The sequence below is a fragment of the Canis lupus genome, chromosome 32, assembly GCF_048164855.1.
Source record: "Canis lupus baileyi chromosome 32, mCanLup2.hap1, whole genome shotgun sequence".
NCBI lineage: Eukaryota > Metazoa > Chordata > Mammalia > Carnivora > Canidae > Canis > Canis lupus.
Genome location: NC_132869.1, coordinates 25676851 through 25701817, shown reverse-complemented (window position 1 = coordinate 25701817; position 24967 = coordinate 25676851). Strand labels below are relative to the sequence as shown.

At 35.0% G+C, this 24967-nt stretch overlaps 1 protein-coding gene across 10 annotated transcripts in view; it reads right to left on the bottom strand.

The window, feature by feature from the left end:
- TCF12 (transcription factor 12) overlaps positions 1 to 24967 on the bottom strand; it is a 373993-nt gene that overhangs the window by 181861 nt on the left and 167165 nt on the right. For all 10 annotated transcript variants that reach the window (XM_072808763.1, XM_072808761.1, XM_072808764.1 and 7 more), the window contains one exon: positions 9279 to 9381. In XM_072808763.1, coding sequence (XP_072664864.1) covers positions 9279 to 9381 — 103 coding nt within the window. The remainder of the gene's footprint in view (positions 1 to 9278; positions 9382 to 24967) is intronic.

The following is a 24967-nucleotide window of genomic DNA, read 5'->3' as shown; positions in this document are numbered from 1 at the left end:
CTGAGTTCCATCTCTTTCCTCTCCTAATGTGCTGGTTCAACTTATATAGTTACAATTTGATATTGCGATTCTAAGAAGTTTTTTTTTAAAAATTCAGATTATACAAAACTAAGGGAACACCAGGATTTCAGATGAAGGAAATCTGACATTTGACTTAAAAGCCAATTATCAATATCATTATCCGAAGAGACAACAACAAGAGAAAAACAATTCATCTAGTGAGTAACTTACCATTCTGCAGAGAGGCAATAAAGCCTTAGAAATTTCAGAAATAACTCACCACTACCAAAACCACCAATTACTTTGTTCGGATATCCAAAACTTCATCTAGTGAGTAACTCACCATTCTGTAGTGAGGCAATAAAGTCTTAGAAATTTTAGAAATAACTCGCCACTACCACAACCACCAATTACTTTGTTCAGATATCCAAAACACATAAACACACTGATCCTGTTGTGTTCCACAGAATTTCACACACACACATATATATCATTTGTTACCTCTTCAAAAAACTGACAGTGTTGCTACTGTTTAAAGTATTTTTGTTACATTATCTAGAACAAGATTAGCACACTACAGCCTGTAGAGCAAATCCAGGCCATCAGCTGTTCTTTTTATAGCCCATGAGCTAAGAATAGTTTTTCACATTTTTAAATGGTTATATAAGTATCTACATAATATCATTGATTTTGCCTCCTGGACTGCAAACCTAAACGATTTACTATCTGGCTTTTTGCAAAAAGGTCTGCTCACCCCTGATCTCAGGTATCTGTGTAGAAAAGTATGTAACAGAAATTAATATAATTTATGACTATAAACTAATTAATTTAATTTGCAGTAAAGTGGCCTTGTGCTCTACTACCATTTAATTGTTAACTCCCTAGAAATTTCGTAGCATCTGAGGAGTCTGACAGTTCTCCAGAGATACTCTCAATGTGAAAAACAAGTATGTAATATAAAGATGATTGTTACATATTTCACCACAGCACATATATGGTAATAGCAAAAAAAAAAAAATTCTTAAGAAGAAAGAATTAAAATTCAGCCTGAGGGGTGTGTGTGTGTGTATTGTCTGTGTGTGTATGCCAGACACATAGATAGAAATAACACAAGGACTTAAAATATGGGAAGAATGGCAAGTTCTACTGTTCATAAAAACCAAAAATCCTAAATAACAAAACCAAAACAAACAACACGGAAGCCACAGAAAACTTGAGCTATAAGAAGCAGAGACTGGGGGCCTGAGTGGCTCATTTGGCTGGGCGTTGGACTCTTGATTTCAGCTCAGGTCATGATCTCAGGGTTGTGAAACAGAGCTCCAAGTGAGGGTCCTACAGAAGGTCCCACAGCAAGTCTGCTTGTCCCTCTCCCTCCCCCTCTGCCCAAACACACACTCTCTAAAATAAATAAATAAGTAAAATCTTTAAAATAAAGAGCAAAGGCTGAATTTTTAAGAAAAAAAAAAAAGAGATGTGAAGAAGATTATAAAACTGGTAAGTTGACACTCTAGCAACAATCTTTTGAGGGGCTTCGCACAATACATAAGGCTTATTAAATAACAACAACTCAGTTCAAAACCTATATATAACCTATATAACTGAAGGATCTGATACCTTTAAACAGTAATATTTCCACAATATAAACCAAAGCAATATGCTTTCAAATTTTAAAAAGATTCACTTTCATTTGGTAGTTAATTAAAAGTTGCATAAATATTGTGACACTAACCAAGCTAGCACTAACTCTTCATTTTGAAAGGGTATGGGGACTATCAGTTGTACCGCCTCCTACTTCTAGTCTTTACAATAACCTTATATTTCTCAATACTCTTTACCGAGAACCACTGAACTAGATGACCTCTAAGGTCCATTCTAGTTCAACCATTCTATGAGAATTTTAGTATTTAAGTATTTATTTTTAATAAAACACTAAAAAAACTGATAGTAAATGATAAAGGCATCATTATAACCATAAGCAGTGAAATCTGACAGAGCACTACACAGAAGGCAAGCTCCGATAATGCTGCTCTGGACGTTCCTTAATTGAAAGAGTACCCCAGGGCAGCCCCAGTGGCTCAGCGGTTTAGCACCGCCTTCAGTCCAGGGCATGATCCTGGAGACCCGGGATCGAGTCCCATGTCAGGCTCCCTGCATGGAGCCTGCTTCTCTCTCTGCCTGTGCCATTCTCTCTGTGTCTCTCATGAATAAATAAATAAAATCTTAAAAAAAAAAGAGTACCCCAAATTCTCAACTATATGCCATGGTGTGGTTCTCAAATAATACAAATCTAGGAAAACTAAAGTTTACAAAGTTCTTTTCAAAAAAATCATTCCTTTGTTCTCTAGTAACCAGGTAGCTGCACCTCTTGTAAGGCATCCCATTACAGGTAGAGTTCACATTCACTTTGCTAGAATTAGACACAAACAATGGAAAGATTCAAGTTAGAATCAAGTAGTCCCAATGAAGTTGACCTTGCAGATAGTGTGGCTATCTCAGGCCAGAGTCAATGATGTTGTTGGTCAGTCATTTGTTAAATATCCCATTATACAGAGCAAACACAAAAGAAATCCATCAAAAATTGAGTATCACGCAAGAGATGCAAAGTCCTTAAAAATGATGTGAAAGAATCATTTAATTAAACACAAATTCCAGCGACAGATTGGAACCTAAACTAAGAGTCAGTTAATAACTAAAGAGAAAATCACGAAGGTTCAAATGTAAAAGACATTTTTGTATTACCAAACAATTTTCTAAGGAAAAAAATATACCAAAAAACTCAGTAATTAATTCACTTTTTGTTCACTTAAAAACTAGGGGATTATATAAATTACTGTTTTGTTTTTCATAATATTAGTTTTAATTTTCAAAATAAGGCCCTAGTCAAACATTTTTTCCTCTATCTTCTGAAATCTCAGCATCTAAGTAATTCTAAGTAATTCTTCTAAGTAATCCATTCCAGGATTAATTACGCTTAGATAAAAGAGACCTGAGTCTATACAGGAGTACCCCTGTATAGTGAGGCATTAGTACTAGTTTGGCCTTTTCCAGACTGGGTAGGAAAAAATAAAACGAAACACATCAGCTAATCTCTGGCTCAAAGGAACAGTGTCAGAAAGAATGGCTATCATGTCATTTTAACTATGGAAAAGAGGCTGCTTTTCAGGTTATGAAGGCAAAGTAGGGACATGGAAAGAGACAATGCTGCCAGGAACGGAGTATTATTAAAAAAAAAGAAACACATAACTGCACTGAAAGAAAACATTCCAGACCACTAAGGAGTAAGGTATTCTGTAATCTGGGAGCCAGAAGGGACAATTTACAACAATTTGGAAAGATTGGAATACGGGAACTGGAAGTAGAGAGGAAGAGACAGTAGTGATTCTGAACCCCCCCCTCTCCTTTCCCACTTCTCAAATTTCCTCCTGGCCCACTTTGCCTCTCCCAATTTATCCCATTCTTTCAACAAACACTTTTAAGGGGAAAGAAGGAGATCTGATGACATTGTTTGAACCCCTGGATCTGCTATGCCTAAAATCAATCTGCTGTTCTGTAATATGTGACTCAATACCGTTTTTTATCGAACACAGTTAAGTTCATTTCTGTCTTTGTTAGAGGAGTCCTGACCAATACACTGGATTTTGCTATTCTACAATACAACTTTTCCTGATCATTTCTGGTTGTGTATTTTAATCTCTTCTGAATTTCTGTAAGAACATCTTTGTATCACTCATATTCTACTATGTGTAATAATACTGAAATTACTTCCTCTACAACACTGAAACAGAAAGTCTGTAAAGACAGACTGAATCTTACTTTTATAGTCTGCCATACAGATATTTTCATACATTAATGGGCAGAAAAAAGGCATGAATGGATACGTGAAGGAGAAGGAGGAAGGTATTCAACAATTCAGAATGGTTAATGAAGTCTAAGCAGTAGCATGAGGAAGAAAAAGTTACAAGGGTTATAATGCGGGAAAAGGAGCAAATGGACAAATGGTTGCATAAAGGGGTAAAAATGGAAAAGAAGCAGTGTAGTAGAAAGGGGTCAGGAGCTAAATTATAATCAGGAGGGCTGGGTCCATGTTTCCTAATTAACTACTCATTTCACTTTTCTTGGCTTTGGTTTCTTCAATGGTAACTAGTTCTCTTTCACTCAAGTTACTCTTAGTGCCAATATTTTGTGTTTGTAAGCAGCCAAAGATCAGAGAATGAAGATCAATGATATATAACCCATATCCTTTCTTGAGATGGGAGTCTAATAAAACACTGCGGAGGGGAAAAAAAAAAAAAACACTAGAGAACATATGAAGGCCTCATCTTATGAAATACTGTCAAACCAGATACAAAGCTACACTGTTTCCCCTAAGCACAATTATAATCATTTTCATTATCTCATCTAGTGAAGGAATTTCATATACATCAAAGTTAGAAATCTTTTGAGGGTAGAGTTCTATTGTGCTTTGATATTCTGAAAATGGTAATTCTACATTTTTTTTGTAACTCTAAGAGAATTCTGGAATTTTTTTTTTTTTTGAGAATTCTGGATTAATCAGAAATTATACTGCAAGCAGAGTCAAGTAAACAGAAGAGTTTTCTTTGAAACTGATTGTTTGAGAGAGCAAATATATAGGAGCAAATATAGCAAAATATATATACACTAATAAATAAAGTGTACTCAGATTTAAATTTCCAGGCAAGCCCACAAAAACATATTTAATCCATAATGAAATGAAAATAAAACACAGTAGCTGTTATAGAGGGGGGGCTTAAACTCTGAGGTAAAGAAGGGTAGTAGATCTGACCAGACTCCAATATCAAAGGAAAGGCAGTTTGTTTGTAATTCAAATGCTTTTTAAAAAAAAATTTAGTAATATACTTGAATAACTGAACCCAACCTGTAATACTAGCTAAGATGTCTCAAATAAATTATAAAAATATATACAACAATATCATTAACACTGTTGCTATTTTATATTTCAGGGACCTTTGATGTATTAACTTTTATTTTTCCCTTAAAAACAACCAGAAGTGGGCAGCCCCTGTGGTTCAGCGGTTTAGCACCGCCTTCAGCCTGGGGTGTGATCCTGGAGACCTGAGATCGAGACCCACATCAGGCTCCCTATATGGAGCCTGCTTCTTCTTCCTCTGCCTCTCTCTCTCTCTTTCTCTCTCTGTGTCTCTCATGAATAAATAAAATCTTAAAAAAAAAAAAAAAAAACCAACCAGAGGCATTTCCAAGTGCATACTCCATGGAAAAGTAGTTCCTCAAAGGCTAATGATTCTATTTACAAAAAAGGCTTCTGTGTGTCATCTGAATCTCAGATGTGATGAGCTGAACAAAGTTTTTTTTTTTGTTGTTTTTTTTTTGAGCTGAACAAAGTTAAACAAGCTTTTCCTCCCCTTTTTTCCAGAGCTTTTAGTATCCCAAAGTACAATCTGAGTATGTAAAATCTGAGTATGTAAGAAGGGGCACATGATATACAATACGTTCCAAAGTTATGTTGCTACGGAACCATTTTTTCATGGTGGTTTCTCAAGACCAGGATCTCCATAATCAGATTTCAGGAGCTAGTAAATAGAAACCTGGGAGCATTATATTGAAAGAACAAATATCTTAAATGCCTAATGGAAAAACTATTTGGGAGTCAGAGGAGACATGGATTCTACATTCAATTTTGCCATTTATTGGCTCTGTGACCTCAGGACAAAACATTTAATTTTCTTGTGCCTTAGTTTTATCGTTTGCAAAACAGCAATTATAATTCTAGTTGCAGTCTTTTTCTAGGCCGGATAAAAGATATTAGATACATGATATTACAGAATTATAAAATTCTAGACCTGCAGAAGACCTCTGAGACTACCCAGTAGTATTCTATCAAAAATGTAATTTTAAGGATCTAGAATAAAGCCCCACATCTCCTAACACTTAGCTCTGCATTTTTTCCTATACCATGACATGTTGTTTTCATTCTTTAAAGGATAAAACATCTCTAGAGGCAGGAAATGGGTCTCAAAAAGGAATACAAGTGAAGGTATATTTCATCCTAAAATTCCCATTGACAACATATACACATTAGCCTAAAATCAGTAAAGCTCTGATAAACATGGAGAGGCAGAAAGATTAAAGGAGTTCATGCCACAATCACTTGGGAACTGAAGGCAGGAAATGCTATGAAAAAATTCATTTTTATACCCCATTAATAAACTGGTCCGACCATTACCAAAAATGTATCTAACCAACAACAGGTAAAGGAAAGCAAATCTTACTGAAATTAATGAGAGAATCAAGGGTAGAGGAATGGACTAAAGCTGGAAGAGACTAGAAATAGGTAAGACTATTTGGTGGTGCTACTGCAATTCATTGCTATTGTCAAAGCTTTGCAGCTTTCCTATAATACAGAACTGTTTGATGCTAATTACTTAGAGATGTACCAAAAGGATGTATTTATTTCACTTGAAACATAAGAAAAGCCCTTTTTTTCCCATACTGACAAATCAATGGGATAATTCTGGAATTCATTAAAAAGAAACACTAACTGATTCAACAATAATAGCTTTACTTCCTGCATAAAACACTTCAAAATATCTAAATGAATATAGAAATGCATGTTTCTATGGCAAATTGTTCATTATTGAATCATTATCAAGCCTTGTTAGACAAAATTTCTCATTTTTGCAATGTGCAAAACCATTAAAGTGTTTGAGAGCTCCATCATGAAAGACAGTGGCACTTTATAATCCACTATTTCTTCAGGCAAATGTGCTTATGGTTGAACATAATACGAAAAATAACAACATTCCCCAGTATATGATTCTACCCCCCCTTAATGGTATTTTTATACGTTGACAGCAATGATGAAATATGTTACGGCTTTCCTATTAGCTTTAACTGTTTCTGAGCATTCATCATTCATGGCATTACTCTGAAGTGTTACCTGTTAGGATGATTAGGTATCTACATAGTTCCAAATGCTTCTAATAGTGCTACGCACATTTCAGTCATGCTTTAACAACATAGGTTTTTAGCCTGAAATTCCCTTATATTATCAAATGGGTAGAAAAGTCATCTATTCACTGTAACTCTACCAAGTGCTATAAACCTACATATTTGGAAATCTAACAGTTCATTTACTTCAGCTCACATCAAGTGGGATTGCCTGTTGCTGCATGGAACTACTCTACAATTTAGAAGATATTCATTTCCAAAAGCAAGCTACTGTCACATAGATTGCTTAGACTAAACTGTTAGATACTTCGTTTGATCATTTTTATTGAAAATAAAAGGGAAAAAGTGTAGTAGATTAGGTATTGCCAATGACCAGTGAAATCCTTTTGGACATGCCTGCCTGATCTTTTCAGGGTTATTTTCCCCTTCTTTATAAAGTAAATTAACATTTTTAAGATTAGACACTTAAAACTTACAACGAAAATGTATAGTTGCACCTGATTAATTGTACATTGTAGTTCAGATGAATGCAGATTATTTTCCACTTATACTACAAAGAGATCAATCTGTTTATAAATTTCAGTTTTTATATTTCAAGGCTTATTTTAGATGCTGATTTTTAACACAGGGTATGTATGATAGTAAAAGTATTCTAATAATTATCTGTAAACTGAAGAAACCAATAAGCACAAGCTCATAATTACTCCAACTAAGAAAATGTTACCTCAAACTGAATTACAGAAATATTTTTAGTCAAAAGATGCTCAGAGCAAGTAACTGACATGCATAATATAAAAAAGGACAATTTCTGATTTTTTACTTCTAAGAAGTACAGCCTCAATTAAGAAAGCTTTGTTCAATCTGAAATTACAGGAACACTGACTAGAGCTTACTCTACCATATTTACAATTAAATGTTACTTGGGGAAAACGTATTCCACAGAAAGAAATTATTTGGAGTGCCAGATCTGTTTCACTTTGATAGTAAGTTCAATAGAAAATTTAAAAGATAAATTAAGAAAGTTTTCCCTGGCTAGATGCAAGGATAATTATTTTGTTCTCAATTTAATTCTCATTTTTACCTAGAATGATATAATTTTCATTTGCATTTATGTTAAAACAAACTGTCATTTTAAAAACAAGTTTTAATGCCCATTAGGTTCTTAACTCTTGTGTCATACTCAATGATTCTGACTTTAAACTGGTAACTGCTTTAGGCAAAATCCACGCAAGAATATCAGACTGTCTCCGCAACACTTTATAAAGGATAAGGGAATTAAACAAAGACTGTGCAAAGCAAAACCATTTATAAAGAAATTGCAGACCACCAGGATTTTGGATTTGGGTAATCCACTTAGATTAGCATGGCTGTGTCTTAAAAGGACAATTCCAAGATCACAATATAGGTCATGTCCTTAAGAAATAGAGTAAGTAATGAAATCAATGTCAATTACACAAAGTTCCATATTTACATGACACCACTGACAACAAGTTAAACAGATTAAACAAAGCTTTCTAATGTGCTCAGGCCCAGCACATGTAAGAAGGAAAAATAATGTTATAAACAGATTCTTTTTAATTAGGTTCTGCAAAAAAGGTAAAATTATTGCTTTAACAACGACAAAAGAGTGGCATTCAAGCTAGAGTAAAAAAAAAAAAAGCTTGGGCTTATCACTTCAGATTGAACAGCTATAAACCTTCACCTGAGAAAGAAGGGAGGGAGAGAGTGGAAAATGTTTTTGCAGGGAGTAGGCGGGAATAAAAAGAAAAGCTACCTTAAAAATTTTGCCAAAATATAACAATCAGGCTTAGGTAGTAGCCTTCAAAGTACAACTTTACTATTGCAGAACACAAATTCAAAATCCCCAATACGAACCCAAGTGCTTAAAACAAATGCTGCCAACATCTAAATGTACTATTAAGTTTTAATAAAAAAAAAAAAGTTTTAATCAAATAGTGCTGAAAGAAATATTGTCCAAAATAAGTAAAATCTGCTTAAAAATCACTGCTTTGTCATATTTTTAATTGCCACATATATATTCAACTGTTAAGATAAATACCAAATTACAAACCTCTCAAAATGCTTCTCTGCTCAGAAAGCAAAAAACATAAAGACATTGCCAAATTTTAATATACTTCTGCTTTCTTTTTTGATACCAATGATATTCTGAATGCTCCTTAAACTGAGCTGGACAAGGAAAGCCTGGATGCCCACAGAAACACAGGAACTTTCTTCTAGATACTTACGTGTATTTCTTGGACAAAGGGATAAAAACTGTCCCTGACCAAAGAGGCTTTGTGAAGACTACTTGCAGAGAATTACCAACTTACCCATCAGATTTGAGTTCATGAAAGGTGTTGGGGACAAGCCTTCATGGGCCCCTAATCGACTGTCGTTCAAGTGATCACTGTAATGAGGGCTGTCTGTAAAACCCTAGGGGGGGGGAAAAAAGACCAGAGTATTAAAGAGATTATTTGGCAGTCTTGCTAATTGAGCATAATGACACTCATCTAATTAATATACAGACTTACAAATGGTCATTCCAAACCAAGTTCCTTGTTCATTACTTTAAAAACTAAACAGAAGTGCTCCTTTTATTTCTTTTAAGGCTTTAAAGTAGTCTCTTAATGATCTTAAAGAAAATTAGCCCTATGAACTCTTTACATCGAAAAGTAAAGTTCTATAGATCATTTTTTTTAAAAGGATAAACTAAGAAAATATACTTTTAAGTTGTACTAAATTAGGAAAATGTTTATCTCTACCCTCCTTTCTCTGTCTCCAAACCCTACCAATTAAGAGTTAGGTAATTACAAGTTTTATTTAAAATACTAAAAATAATCCACAATCAATATAATAGAAATGAATCTTTTCCTAAGAGGCAAACAAATATTTAACAAAAAAGATCTCTTTATACTCCCTTTAATACTAGTATAATAAGACAGACTCCTAGAGAAACTTAACCATGTAAAATAAGGAAAACATTTATTAAAAATAGTGGATTAAAATTGAGTCTTAAAAATGAAATTGCACACAACACAAAAACAATAAAGCTAATGCTATTATTTCACAGCTGTTACCAAATTTCTCTTCATAACTTAAAACATGTTTTTTTAAAAAAAAAAAAAACAAAGGAGGAAAAAAGATATTGAAGTTAACAAATAAATGTTACAAAAGCCCTGTGGATTAAAAACTGCTCTGGTTCTCACTTTTACACATACTAAGTACAGAATCATACTGTTTTTGAACAAGGCTTTGAATCCTGGATAATTAAACCTCAGGTGATACCTACTCTTCTGTGAACTTAAAATGATTTCAGTAAAGATGAGAAAAACTTCCTAGAGGCCCAAAGAGGAAAGCAAAGTGCCTTGGCTCACAGAAACCAGAAATCACCCAGGATCCCATGAGACCATAAAATCATCAATCACTGAACATTTATTATTACCCAGACCGCAGGCTACCATTCGAGAAGACATTAATGGGGCTGGAACAGGCCTCACTACCTTCTCAGGCATGCTGTCAGCTCAACCACAGGGCTAAGAACTGGGGGCTAACTAACTGTCAAATCACTACAATTGCTTACGGATGCATGTCACAACTCCTTCTGCTCTTCTGTTTTAACACTAATCTTCTGGGAGTGCTAACTCCCAAACGAATCTTTGTTTCATTTTTATCTACTTTAGAATTACTGATACACTTGTGATAGACACTCAAGAAGAATCCTGGTGACATTTACAACTTGGTTATGACCACAAGGGTGTCCTCTGGTAACCACAACCAAAGTCTCATGGGTGACAAGCCACATGCACAGAACAGAATGGCTCCTAGCTAAGGTCACTCTTTGGAGTATACTTTTTGTTATTTAAAACTTAACACTCTTGAAGTGCTAAGTGACCTAGGACTATCTCACAGACATCTGGGTATTTCTCTCTACCACTTCTTCCTACTGTCACTTTTAAGTATGTAAAAGTCCAAGCAAAGCATTAAAATCTCTAAAACACTCACTGAAACACAGCTTAACATCATTACACAATGATATTACTGTAGGAAAATGCCAACAGAAATGTGTTTGTAGGTGAGACACATTGTCCACACTTCATTTAAATGCAAAAGAATAATAAAAGATTAATTTTGTATGCTCTCAGAACCTCCTCATTCTTTAAGTATCAAAAAGGGACTTTTTTCTTTCCTGACCATAAAAATAAAAACATTCAAGTTTTCTTTTTAACTATCTCCTAAAGCAATATACATATAGATCTAAATTTTAGGGTATCAACAAATGATTATACACACATAGTATATTAACTTCATAGATTACACGTAATACAGCTTAACAAAGCATATTTATCTCTAAACCTCCATTAACATGTGCTCAAAGAACACAGAAATTATTTTACCATCAATCATACAATAATAATAAGTACTGTCCCTTATCCATGTACATCCACATACTGCAGGACATAGTACAGAATTTACTACAAGATTATTTCCCAGTCTACTCAGAAATCTGGGATTGTCATACTGTACTATAGAGAAGTAGTCTCTGTAAACTATTTTTCATCACGTACAAGAAAGATTTGAATATGGGTCACTAATTCCTATCTATTTATTCATAAATTGTATACATATATGATAAACCAACATGTAAAATTTCAGTAAGGCCTAATTTTGCTCTTGGAAGACTAAAAATTTAATAGAAATGTGAATATTTTTCCCTACTCAAATGTTCATGCATACAACTTTCTTGAAAAGTTATAGCCCAAGAGGCAAAAAAGAGATAGTTCTTAATTCACAGATGCAAACTGATGAGAGGACAGAACAAAGAAAAAAGTCTTATAAATGACTGCCATGGTTTTGGATCTAATATACACCAAGAACTCACTTGAAAGACAAACCAATTACTGTTTTGTGATTATTCTTGTCACTGCTTCCACCAGAATACAACTTTTAGTGCACCATGATGAAAAGTTACAAAGTAATTTACAAACATTTAAATAGGATCACTATAGGTCATTTTTTTTTTTTTTTTTTAAGATTCGTGAGAGACACACAGAAAGAGAGAGAGGCAGAGATACAGGCAGAGGGAGAAGCAGGCCCCATGCAGGGAACCCGACATGGGACTCATCCCAAGTCTCCAGGATCACACCCTGGGCTGCAGGCGGCACTAAACCGCTGCGCCACCGGGGCTGCCCAGGTCACATGTTTAAGATCAGTTTTAGAAAAGTACACAGTTCTCTGTCAGCATGTTAATGCGTCCACTAGCTGGGTGATACCTAGAACAATGCTATTTTGCAAACATCAATATTCATATCAACTGACCAGAGATCATGTTACAATACAGATTAAGAAGCATAGGGTTGAGAGTGGGGCCTGAGATTCTAACATAAAGGTGATGTGATGCTACTGGTTCACAGACCACTCTTCCAGTAAGCAAGAACCAAGATAATCTGAAAAGAAAAAAAAATCTCCTTCACATATAGAGAGGAAAAATTCAAAGCTAGGAAAGCAATAGCCAAGTACTATCACTCTTTCAAAGTAGAACCACATTAAAACACTAGAAGTTTCCAGGTAAGAATAATTAGAGGGAAATCCCAGTTAAGCAAAAAAAAAAAAATCTAAAGCAATTAGAGTAACAAAATGTTTTTATGTAATGTAGATATATATTCTTTCATACAGTTTTAAGTAGACAACATATCAAATAGAGCTTTAATGAAAGAAGTTGAGTTGACCTGGGGTTTAAGAAGACTCCCTGAGTACCACATAGAGTTAGGCAATAAGGATGGACGCTCACAGAAAGGACAAGAGAATGCCATAACATAATACAGTATGGGGCCGAAAGAATGATAGTAGGGAAGATAGCGAAATCACGCAATGGCCAGCCAGAATATTAAAGAGTAGAGAAAATAAGGGGAAGGTGACTGGCCTGAGGGAGGAGTTAGACTAAAAAGAAAAGAAAAATAAAACAAGCAATCGTTAAGACTGAGCCCAAGGAGATCAGTCCATGGTATTGATAAATGAATGCTATATTCAATTTTGGAATGAAAAGAAAATAAACCAGTAAGATCATTAAATACAGAATGATCATGGTGCATATTTTAAATTGATAAAGCACTACTATGCTAATAAAAATGGTCAAACCTGACATTCTGTGGCTCCTAATTCTGATCTTGAATTCTGTAAAATGGATTTACTACGAAAATTACCATTAATAAAACCGAGGCTTCTATACATAAGATAATGAACACTACATTATGAAGGATGGTACAATATTACTAGAATCATCTATCATATAGCTTTTTAGAAAAATAGTATGCTAACAATCAAAAAATATTTTCAAATGTATCCTAAAAAATTACTATTCTTGGGACACCTGGGTGGATCAGCAGTTGAGCATCTGCCTTTGGCTCAGGGTGTGATCCCAGGGTCCTGGGATCCAGTCCCGCATCAGGCTTACTTCAAGGACCCTGCTTCTCCCTCTGTCTATGACTCTGCTGCTCTGTCTCTCATGATAAATAAATAAAGTCTTTTAAAAAAATTACTGTTCTTGTCTTATGATAAAAATGGATGGGCACCTGGGTGGGTCAGTTGGTTAAGCATCCAACTCTTGGTTTCAGATCAGGTCATGATCTCATGGTCATGGGAGTGAGTACTGTGTCTGGCTCCACACACAGCAGAAAGTCTGCTGGAAATGCTCTCTCCCCTCTCTCCCTCTGAGCCCCATCCTGAGCATGCTCTCTCTCTCTCACATGATAATCTTAAAAAAAAATTGGAATGCACTCAAAATATCAATAACTGACAAAATCGGTTGATACAGATTACAAAACCTCTTCAACTTCAGACTTTAAAAAACCTCTAAATTACAATTTGATTTGCAAATCCTAAACACCCTCAATTGAATGCATAAAACTTTGCAAAACCTTTATATTATGAAACGTGTTTGATAAAAATGCATTTAGAATTCAGAAATGTTAATCTCTGCTCTAATGTGACAACAGACCTGAAATAATTAATCAAATCTGCTACCATTTTTAAACTAATTTAAACTGCATGTAAGTCAAATATTTTCTTCTACCACAAATAACAAAACAAAAGCATTATTTTGTAAATTAATACTCTATTCTGGTTTGTCTCCTCAAAAATATAACTTTCACCCAACCAATAAATAAAGTGTAATCACCAGAGTATCTTCCCACCCAGGTTGAGAACAGATTCAAGGTGTTTCTAACCTATAATGCTATTTCTTTGTATGAAAACCAGTCTCTAATTGTAGTTTAAAATATTCTTTCCAAAAAAAAAAAAAAACACTTATTTTTTCCAATTCTTTTCAATAGTTAAAAAGGGTGGGGCAGGAAAAGTCTATTTCAATGAAGATTTACTTTTTTTTTTTTTAATTTTTATTTATTTATGATAGGCACACAGTGAGAGAGAGAGAGGCAGAGACACAGGCAGAGGGAGAAGCAGGCTCCATGCACCGGGAGCCTGACGTGGGATTTGATCCCGGGTCTCCAGGATCGCGCCCTGGGCCAAAGGCAGGCGCTAAACCGCTGCGCCACCCAGGGATCCCAAGATTTACTTTTTTATAAAAGCTTCCCCTCTTTCCTGGACCCTAATAAGACCAAATTGAGTGAATTCACTCTAGGCTCCCACAACAGCGAGAATTTCCATTATATCATTGCTCACACTTACTGAAATTACCTATTTAATTATCCATTTAAATTATACCATAATTATCTGTTATAATTGCACGGTACCGTGTAGTGGATAAATGTGGAATTTTTGGAGCCAGATCGGCAGATGTGAATTCTATCTTTCCATCCACACATAGTAGCTGTGTGACTTGGGGCAAAGTAATCTTTCTTGTCTCAGTTTCATTATCCATAAAATTGGGAGTAATAATAAATACTATCTTCACCTCACAAGTTGTTGTAAGGATTAAACGAGTTAATACAATGTAGCAAGTGGAAAAGTGCTTGGCAAACAGTAAGCACACAATAAAAGCTGGTCATTATTTTTATCATCTCACTTAGAAATCATGTCAAACAAATTTTAAGAAGACAAAGGCTATATCTGCTTTTTTCACAATTACATCCTCAGAATAATAGCTGGCACATACACAGCAGTTGCTCAATAAATGACAGATGGGAGATTTCAGCTGCTAAATCTTTATAATGCTGCAGGGGTTTAGATATTATAAAGGTTCAATCAGGTTTTCTATAGAACACCCAATAAGTAGCAGAAAGAAGGCTGATAAAGTACTAGCTTATTTAACTGGGTTGAACGAGAAATCATAGACTTTTGGTATTCAAGGAGCCACAAGATTTTACACCAGGTATTGAAAGCCGCTAGCTTCTGCATGGTCAAAGTCAATAGAATCAGCCATAAGCCTTTGGACAGGGCAGCCCAGGTGGCTCAGCAGTTTAGTGCCCAGAGCATGATCCTGGAGACCGGGCTCCCTGCTTCTCCCTCTACCTGTGTCTTTGCCTCTCTCTCTCTGTGTCTCTCAAGAATAAATAAATAAAATCTTTAAAAAAAGAAAAAAAAACTTTGGACAAACCTGGATACAAATGGGTGGTCACTCTCAAAGAGAGGTGAAGTGGAAATAAAAATAAGTAGAAATAACAAATGAAATTTAAAAGAAAAAAAAGTGACTTATTGTATTTCTTTATTTACCCCTATGATAAATTACCAAAATAAATGTCTGGATAAAGAATGTTATACCTTTGAAAAGCAAATCCTTGAATGTGACTGTCTCTCAGTTAAAATACACACATGAAAAAGACAAGTGAGTGGACTTGACCACAGTAGTCTGTTATCTGAAAACAGGGACTGTATCTATATCATGTCACTCTATCATTAGTGACAAGTGGATTAATGGGACATAGTATGTAACTAATAAAATTTATTAGTTTAATGAATAAATGAAAAATGAATGCTTAATCAGGCTTACATATGAAAAAGCCACTTAAAATTCAATGTTAAGGTTCTGTTATTCTTTAACAGGTCAGATGCTAATATATAACAAATTTTCTTAACAGAGAAATTGGTTTTGTCTTCCTAAAGGGAAGAATGTTTTATTTCTCTTTACAACTCCAAAAGAGACCAGCACTGAATTTTGTGTGTATTAAATGTTTAAGGTTTATTTTTTTTCTATTTTTTTATGAGAGAGGAGAGAGTGTGAGGGCAATGGGCAGAAGGAGAGGGAGAGAGAGAATCCTGAGCAGTCCCGCCCCATGTACAGCACAGAGACTGATGTGGGGCTTGAGTGCACTACCCTGAAATCATAAAATGAGCTGAAATCAAGAGTTGGATGGTTAACCAACTGAGCCACCCAGATGCCCCATGTGTTTATGTTTTTCTTGAGGATGAATAACCTCTCCAGGTAACTTTTTTTTAAGATTATATTTATTTATTCACGAGAGACACAGAGGGAGAAGCAGAGACACAGAAAGAGGGAGAAGCAGGCTCCTCGCATGGAGCCAGATGTGGGATTTGATCCTTGGACCAGATCACACCTGGAGCCGAAGGCAGATGCTCAACTGCTGAGCTACCCAGGTGTCCCTCCGGGTAACTTTTTAAAGTTTTTTTTCAGTATTCTCTACTCCCAAAGTGGGGCTCGAACTCATGACCCTGAGATCAAGAGTCTCATGCTCTTCCTGCTGAGCCAGCAAGGCGCCCTAATAAAAAGGTAGCTTTTTATTTATGAAGGCTAAGAAGTGATTTCATACAATTACTTTAACCCTGGACTGAACAGTAAAGGTGAATTATCACGGGTGGGAGAAGAGGGAAAAATCAAAATATTTTAGAGGTGAAAAGGATTCTTCAAAAATATGATGGATACATGAAACACTGCTTAGTACAAGGACATAAATTACTTTTGAATGTGAGATCCCAGAGGATCACCTAAAAAAAGTTGACACAGGTTCAGTTCTAAGTTGAGCCCATTCACGTTCATAAATTTATCCAAGTGACTGCTTACTGCCATCTTTTTAGAAGCAGTGTTGATGTCCTCTTGCTCTGGCCTATAGCTTTGTTCTGTTTGAAAGTTTATAAGCAGTAAGGTTTCTACATTTCATCTGTTCAAAGTTCATTCTCTATGTGGAGAAATCAAAATATCTCTAGCATCACAGGAAAAATTACATTAAAATGGGAAAAGCAAAAAAAATCTATCACTAAATCTAGATGTTATACAGGGTTTCAGAGTCCTAATAGACCATATAATCCACATTCATTTTATCTACCATATGGATGAATAAACACCAGTGAAGCTGGATGTCTTGCTAAAGACTGGGAAGTGAGGGACTGGAAGCACTGAGGTTAGTAAGAATGCCATATACTCATAATCACTTCACAGGATTCTAAAACTAACACTATGAGGCCAAGATTCTCATTTTACATATTAAAAAATTAAAGCTTAGAGAACTCAAGATTACAAAACAAGTGGACTCAAACTCTGAATCAACTTCTAATAAGAAGCTTCCCTCTATTCTGTAGCAGTATTATATGTTATACAAAATAAGTCTTGCTCCTAAAGTTCTTGTTAATTCCTTGATATTAAGTTCAATAAACATGAGCACATCTCTTTTTGGTGCTTTTAAGAGACTTAATTATGGCAAAATTTTTCCATATTGTAGGTCTCCATCTTCTAGGTTTTTCAATTCTAAATTCCCAACTACCATTCTCCTTACAGATTTTGAAAGTTAATTTCTCCAGCAATGGCTATCAAAATCATAAATCCATTAACACACGAAACAAAAGGTAAAGAATACCTTGAACTACAAGTACAAAAGGACATAAAATAGTTTATTAAAATATATTAACCCATCTATACTGTATTTTCTATAATAAAGTTCAAGAAAAAAATGTAAATTAAGAATTATGCTGCTATATTAGTTTGTGTGATTATAAATAAGCAGCACCAGAAGGACTGAAGTTTGTAAGAATACAGGAAAATACTTATATGGAGGAGGTCCCACTCAATTCTCTTTTTAGTTTTAGCTCTACCTACTACGTGGTTCTCCCCAGTAACTTCAGACAAGAAGCATACTATTCTGTTGATGGTTTCTAATGTTTAGATTTTGGCTGCTTCTCACTAACTGGCAAAACTTACAGAGGCTAATAAGTTCCTTCCAGTTCAGAAACAGATGCTCCATGCAGGGCAAAAATTTGAAAAACAGTGAAAAGTAAACTCAATTAGGAAAATATTTAAGACACCTGCTTAGTTTATGCCTAAACTAACATCCTAAGTTTATACCTATAAAATGTTTTTTTGGTTTTTTGGGTAAGATTTTATTTATTTATTTCAGAGAGAGCAGCATGCACATACGCATACAAGAGTTACGGGAGGGGCAGAGGGAGAAGCACACTCCCCACAGAGCAGGGAGCCCTATGTAGGGCTCGATCTCCCGATCCTGGGATCATGACTTGAGCTGAAGGCAGATGCTTAACCAACTGAGCCACCCAGGCACCGCTATAAAAGGCTTATTAAAAGATTACAAAATTGGGGTATCTGCGTGGCTCAGGTGGTGTTTGATTCTTGATTTTGAATCAGGTCATGATCTCAGGGTCACGGGACTGAGCTCCACGCTCAGTGTGAAGCCTGCTTAAGAATCTCCCTCTCTTTCTCCCTCTGCCCTTCCCCACCCACTCATGCTCTCTCTAGGGGGAAAAAAGGCAAGAAACAAAAAAAAGATTACAAAGTTAACTCAAAATAGAGTAAAGAACATAAGACCTAAATCCATAAAACTCTTAGGAGAAAACATAAACAGGTACTCCTTGATATCATTCTTGGTGATGATTTTTTTTTGGGGGGGGGAAGGTTGGCATCAAAAGCAAAGGCAACAGAAAGCAAAAATAGGCTACATCAAATAAAAAGGTTCTGCACAGCAAAGGAAACCATCAACAAAATGAAAAGGCAACATATGGGATATAAGAAAATACCTGTGAATCATGTATCTGATAAGGGGTTAAAATCCAAAATACATAAAGAATTCCTATAACTCCTTTATTGTGACAGATAGTAGCTATCTTTGTAAGCACAGCATAACATACAAACTTGTCAAATCACTAGGTTGTATACCTGGAAACTATGCAACATTTTACATCAACTATATTTCAATAAAAAACAAGAAAAGGGGCACTTGGGTGGCTAGGTCCATTAAGTGTCTGCCTTTGGCTCAGGTCATGATCCCCAGAGTCCCAGGATCCAGCCATGCTGGATCCCTGCATCAGGATCCCTGTTCAGGGGGGAGTCTGCTTCTCCCTCTCCTTTTGCCCCTCCTCTTGCTTGTGCTCTCTCTCTCTAATAAATAATAAAATCTTTTAAAAGAGCAAAAACAAAAGCTCATACAACTCAATACGAAAAAAATCCCCATTAAATCTGATTAAAAGGTAGGCAAAGATCTGAATATACATTTTTTCCAAAGCAGACATACCAGGAGCTACATGAAATGGTGCTCAACAGCACCAAACAGGGAAATGCAAATCAGAATCATAACAGGGTATCATCACCTCATACCTTCAAAATGGCTATGATCAGAAAGATAAGAAATAACAAATGTTAGTGAGGATGTGGAGAAAAGGTTAAACCTCATGCACTTCTGGTAGGAATGTGAAATGGCATACCACTATGGAAAATAGTATGGAGGTTCCTCAAAAAATTATACATAGAAATACCACATGATCCAGCCAATCCTACTTCTGAGTATTTATTTGAAGAAAACAAAAACACTAATTTAAAAAGATATATGCACACACACCCCCATGTTCACTGCAGCTTTATAACAGCCAAGACATGGAAGCAACCTAAGTGTCCACTGATGGAAGAAAAAAGAAATGGAAGAGTACACATACACATACACACATGTGCACGCACAAGCACAATACAGTATTATTTAGTTGCAACAAGGAAAAAAATTTGCCATTTGCAACAACAGAGATAGACCTTGAGGGCATTATGCTAAGTAAAATAAGTTAAACAGAGAAAGACAAATACTGTATGATCTCACTGATGTGTAATCTTAAAACAAAATCCAAGTTCATAATTAAAGAGAAAAGATTGGTGGTTGCCTGAAGCAGAGACCAGGATATGGAAAAACTGGGTGAAGGAGATCAAAAAGTACAATCTTCCAGTATAAAATAAGTCCTGAGAATTTAGTATACAGCATTGTGACTATGGTTAATCATACTGTATTTGTACATTTGAAAGTTGTTTAGAGTGGCTCTTAAAAATTCTCACAAGAAAAATAACCGTATAACTATGTATTGTTAACTACACTTCATGGGGTGATCATTTTGCAATATACATACTTGGAACCGTTATGTTATATACTTGAAACTAACAATGCATCAATTGCAGAAATTGATGAGTGCAGAACCTCTGAGTGCATCTAAGACCTAAAGAATCAGAATCTACATTTTTAAAAGAACTTCGGAAGATTCATATGCAAATTAAAGTTTGGGAAGAACTAGTCTATATTATCTCATAAGTCATGGAGCCTGGTACATGGTAAAATAATATTAGCTCCTATTGTTTTTCCTACTACCACTAGCACCTCATTAAGTTCTAAAGAGCTCACATTCTTAAACTGATTCTTCCACTATCCCTTTCACATACTATATGCAACCAGGAAAATTAGATAAAAGAGAAAGTTAAAATGGCACTCCAACACAAAAGCAGCCTCAGATTTTACATATTTTAAAGCCTCTATCTTCTACTACTGTATGTCAACAGATTAAGACAAAGCATATAATTACTGTTCAATAAATATTTTTAAAATATTTACTATTTGTGAAATCAACTCAAATAAACCAAACCTAGGAACAAATAACATAGTTATAATAACCCTTACATTAATAAGTGATAAATAATTGCAAGAAGAAAGGATACCTGCCAATGAGCAAAACAAATGTTCTTGCATTCAGTACAATAACATATTTTCATAGCCAGTTACATCTGTTAAATTTTGCTGAATATTTATTTTATATTAGGTGAGAAAAAATAAAAGCAAAAAACAATTAGTATATAGAATAATATTTAATCTATATAAGCTTATTATAATTTATAACCTATATAAGCTTATTATATATTATAGTATATAGAATAATATTTAAGCTATATAAGCTTATTATAACCTATATAAGCTTATAAGCTAATATTTAACCTATATAACCTATATAACCTATATAAGCTTATAACCTATATAAGCTTTAGTCCTTATATAATAAGGACTAAAAATTGTAAGTACTAAGAGTTTTAAATTTTGTCTAGATTTTCTAAAATTTCTATGAAAACCATTTACTGCTTTTGAAAAAAGTTTCTCACAGTTTTTCTTCTAACATGATTAAAATACCATACTATCATTGTAGAAAATTGGTTAAGTATACAGAAATAACATCAGCTAAGCAGGAAAAAAAAGATTCCTATTTTACCTCAACTGAAATGCAAAACCAGGAAAATTTTGACATTTTGTCCCCAATTTTTACATGTTTCTAACTAGTTTACACAAATAAAAATGTATGTAATAACTATATATCCATCATTCAACAAATAAAACATTGCCAATATAGCTTAAATCCCTATGGAATCCTCTCAAATTCCCCTCTGAAGTAAACAATACCCTAAATTTGTCTTTTTATTGCTTTCATGCATTATTTTATTATACTTCTATTACATATGCACACTCCCTAACTAAAATAATACATAGCACATTCTGCATCTTTTAAAATGTTATCTAAAGAGTATCCTTTTCCTTTATTCACTTAACATTCAATATATGAAATTGACAACATGTTGAAAAAGTGTAGCACTAGTATATACATGTCACTACTATATAATATTCTACTTATAAACATACCACAATTTATCTATCCATTTCCCTTTCAATGACATTTAGCTTGTTTCCCATTTTCCCCTATTACAAACAAGGCCGCTATATATAAACACTAGTAATATGTCTTCTTGCACACACATGAGAATTTATGTGAAATTTTCTCTAGGAAAATTTCTCTAGGAATTTCTAGGTTAGAGTATGCACTTCAAAGTTACTAGACACTGCTGACCTGTTCTGTAGGATAGAAATTACTATCATTTAAGAAAAAAAGTCTCATATTTCATACTGAATCAGAAAGTTTCTGAGCCATACAGACAGACCCAACTTATGAAAGATAGCTTCCTAAGTCCACTTATAAGTTGTATGTAATTTGTGATGCACTTTCCAGATGGTAAAAAGCAAAGCAATCACGATTACATTTCCTGATCAATTCATTTAACCCTTATGTAGTCTTTTTCTTATCTAAGAGTCTGACCTGGGTTAAAAGGCAGTCCTTTGCCATAATAAATATTCAAGACCACATCTACTAAATGAGTTAATCTTCTCCAGGCTCCTTAGTTTACCCTAAGGTTCTATAAATAAAACTGCATCCATTACTCCAGGTGTGGATTAAACAAAATTTGACAGAAATACAATAGTATTTTTAGTTTGTTGCCAGTATCTGGTCTTGAGGATTAGTGTTATATAGGCTATTATAGCCACTGGTAACAGTGTTGACTGATGCTGATTGTTAGATTCTGACCCCACAGGCATAACAGTTCACAGTTCATAATTAAAACAGTAATATACATCCTAGTAATATTCAGAGGACAATACTTTTGGATTCTCTTGTCAGCCATGGTGATACTCACCATCTTCCAGCCATTTATACTGCCTCTTCTTGCTCCTATGAATAAAGCCACTCATCTTTAAGGGTAAGCCCAAATTAAAAGTATAATTTTTTTTAAATTTTTTTTTTTATGATAGGCACAGAGAGAGAGAGAGGCAGAGACATAGGCAGAGGGAGAAGCAGGCTCCATGCACCAGGAGCCCGACATGGGATTCGATCCCGGGTCTCCAGGATCGCGCCCTGGGCCAAAGGCAGGCGCCAAACCGCTGTGCCACCCAGGGATCCCTAAAAGTATAATTGTAAAAGAATGTTCTTTTGATAACCAGCTCATATGGGTGGGTAAATCCATGGCTTTGATTTAACTCCTGGAAGGTGAAAGTAAGTAAGCCATAGATGAAAGATCAGGGATACCTTCTAGGAATGTACATGAAGTCTTCACTCAATCTATATAATAAGGTCTTCTGTGCCAACAATAATAGCAACGGCATACGTTTGATGATATGCTTTGTGAGAACATGAGTTAAGGACTCTACTCACTTAATTCTTACAACATCATGAATCCTCACAATCCCATGAACTATTATTCCCATTACATAGATAAGAAAATGAGTGCAGAAGATTCACATAATTCACATGATATCCATCAGTAAGTAATAGCAGGATGAATCTGAATCCAAGCAATCTGACTCCAGAGCCCACCATGCAATGCTACCTCTCTAGTAATAACTGTTCCTCCCTAGAATTATGGTGAATTAAATGGCTCAATGACAGGCTAGAGACATAAAATGAACAGTGTATTTGTTCAAATGGTAATTCACAGGTGACAAAGGAAATAAGCCAGGAAAATGCAACAAAACAGCAACAAAAAGTTTTTAAACCACCCCATTAGCAAGTGGTATTTCAAATAATGGAGATAGTCATGAGAGTTTTGAGAAATTTTTGAACCTGTGGATTCTGATGGGAAAAAAAGCAAACAAAATGGGAAATGGAAACATTTCCTTTGGTAAGTGGATATCAAGTGCATTCATTCATTATTCATTCATTCCTCCTGCAGAACATTTCCCTTGCTCAAGGTGGGAATAAACTACAGCAACCTTCTGTGATAATGAGACAGTTCCTGCAGAGAATGTAAACAGAAGACTCAATGAACTTTTCGTGGTGTATGAAGCAAATTCCAAATTCATACACCATTAGGACTAGAAGTTGAGTGCCCATGTAAGATGGAGTTTATGATAATGACATGGCAATTATAATAATCAATATTTGTTACAATGCGGGGGGCACCAGAGAAAGGGTACGTAACTCTATTCCAATAAACAAAGGGAGTATCTGAAGGACACGGAAAATTACAAAACAATAAAAAATAAAAAATATCGTTCCTACAGAGATAAGAATCTTTAGAGTCAGAGTCTTAAATCCAACTTCAGCTTGAGGCCTACCCAGAGAAAGAGAGTCAGAGGAGGCACCCAATCTTCCTTTGGGAACTGGTGACTTGTTTTGCAGCACTGAAGCTACCCAAACATAGCAATTGAATGCAAAAGGACTTGTAAGAGAAACATCCATTATCCCCTTCTTTAGTTTCTAGGTCTCTGGAACCCCTAGTGTCACCTAGCTAAAATACTACAGGTGACATATAGGTATTCCAACAAAGAAAGAAAACTACTTCTACCTAATACCAAAGAAAGTGTCCCTGATTCCTGATACATAGTTTCTCTTGGAGAGTTCTCAGCAGCTGAAAAGTTCTTCCCTTGAAAGACAGAAAAGCATCACCATCAGATAGGAGAGGTAGGTGGAGCTACTCTGTGTAAATATATCTTACAAAACCCCTAACTTTTAGAGATGACTTTTTAATGATAAACGGGCTTCTGAAAACTAAAAATGGTCCTTAGCAGAAATTCTATATTAAACAAGTAGGTTAGTAAAAGAGTTCATCAAGATTTTCTTGGATTTTGTACAATTCCAAAGACGACAGTAGGCATGGGGTGAAGGAGACACTACTGCCACCTACCCCTGACCACCCCCACCCCCCAACCCATGGCTTCCCCCTTTTGCATCACCACCACTCCTGAATCCCTGTTTCCTGAATTGTCGGAATTTTTTTTTTAACAAAACTAAAAAACAAAACAAACAAAAAAAGCTTTCAGAATTTTTAGCTTTCAAAATTTTTAAATTTGTAAAAGCACTTAAAATATTTTTGAGAAAGCTTCTACTTTTTTTAGTTTAAGAAAACATTTTTAAAAATTAATTGTAAATACCCACACTTGCAGCTTTAGTATCACACCTTCCCAGCAATATGTTAATATTTCAAAGATGTTTTAAAGAAACTTTTCTAGGTTAGTCTTTATTGCTAAGAACATCAAAGGAA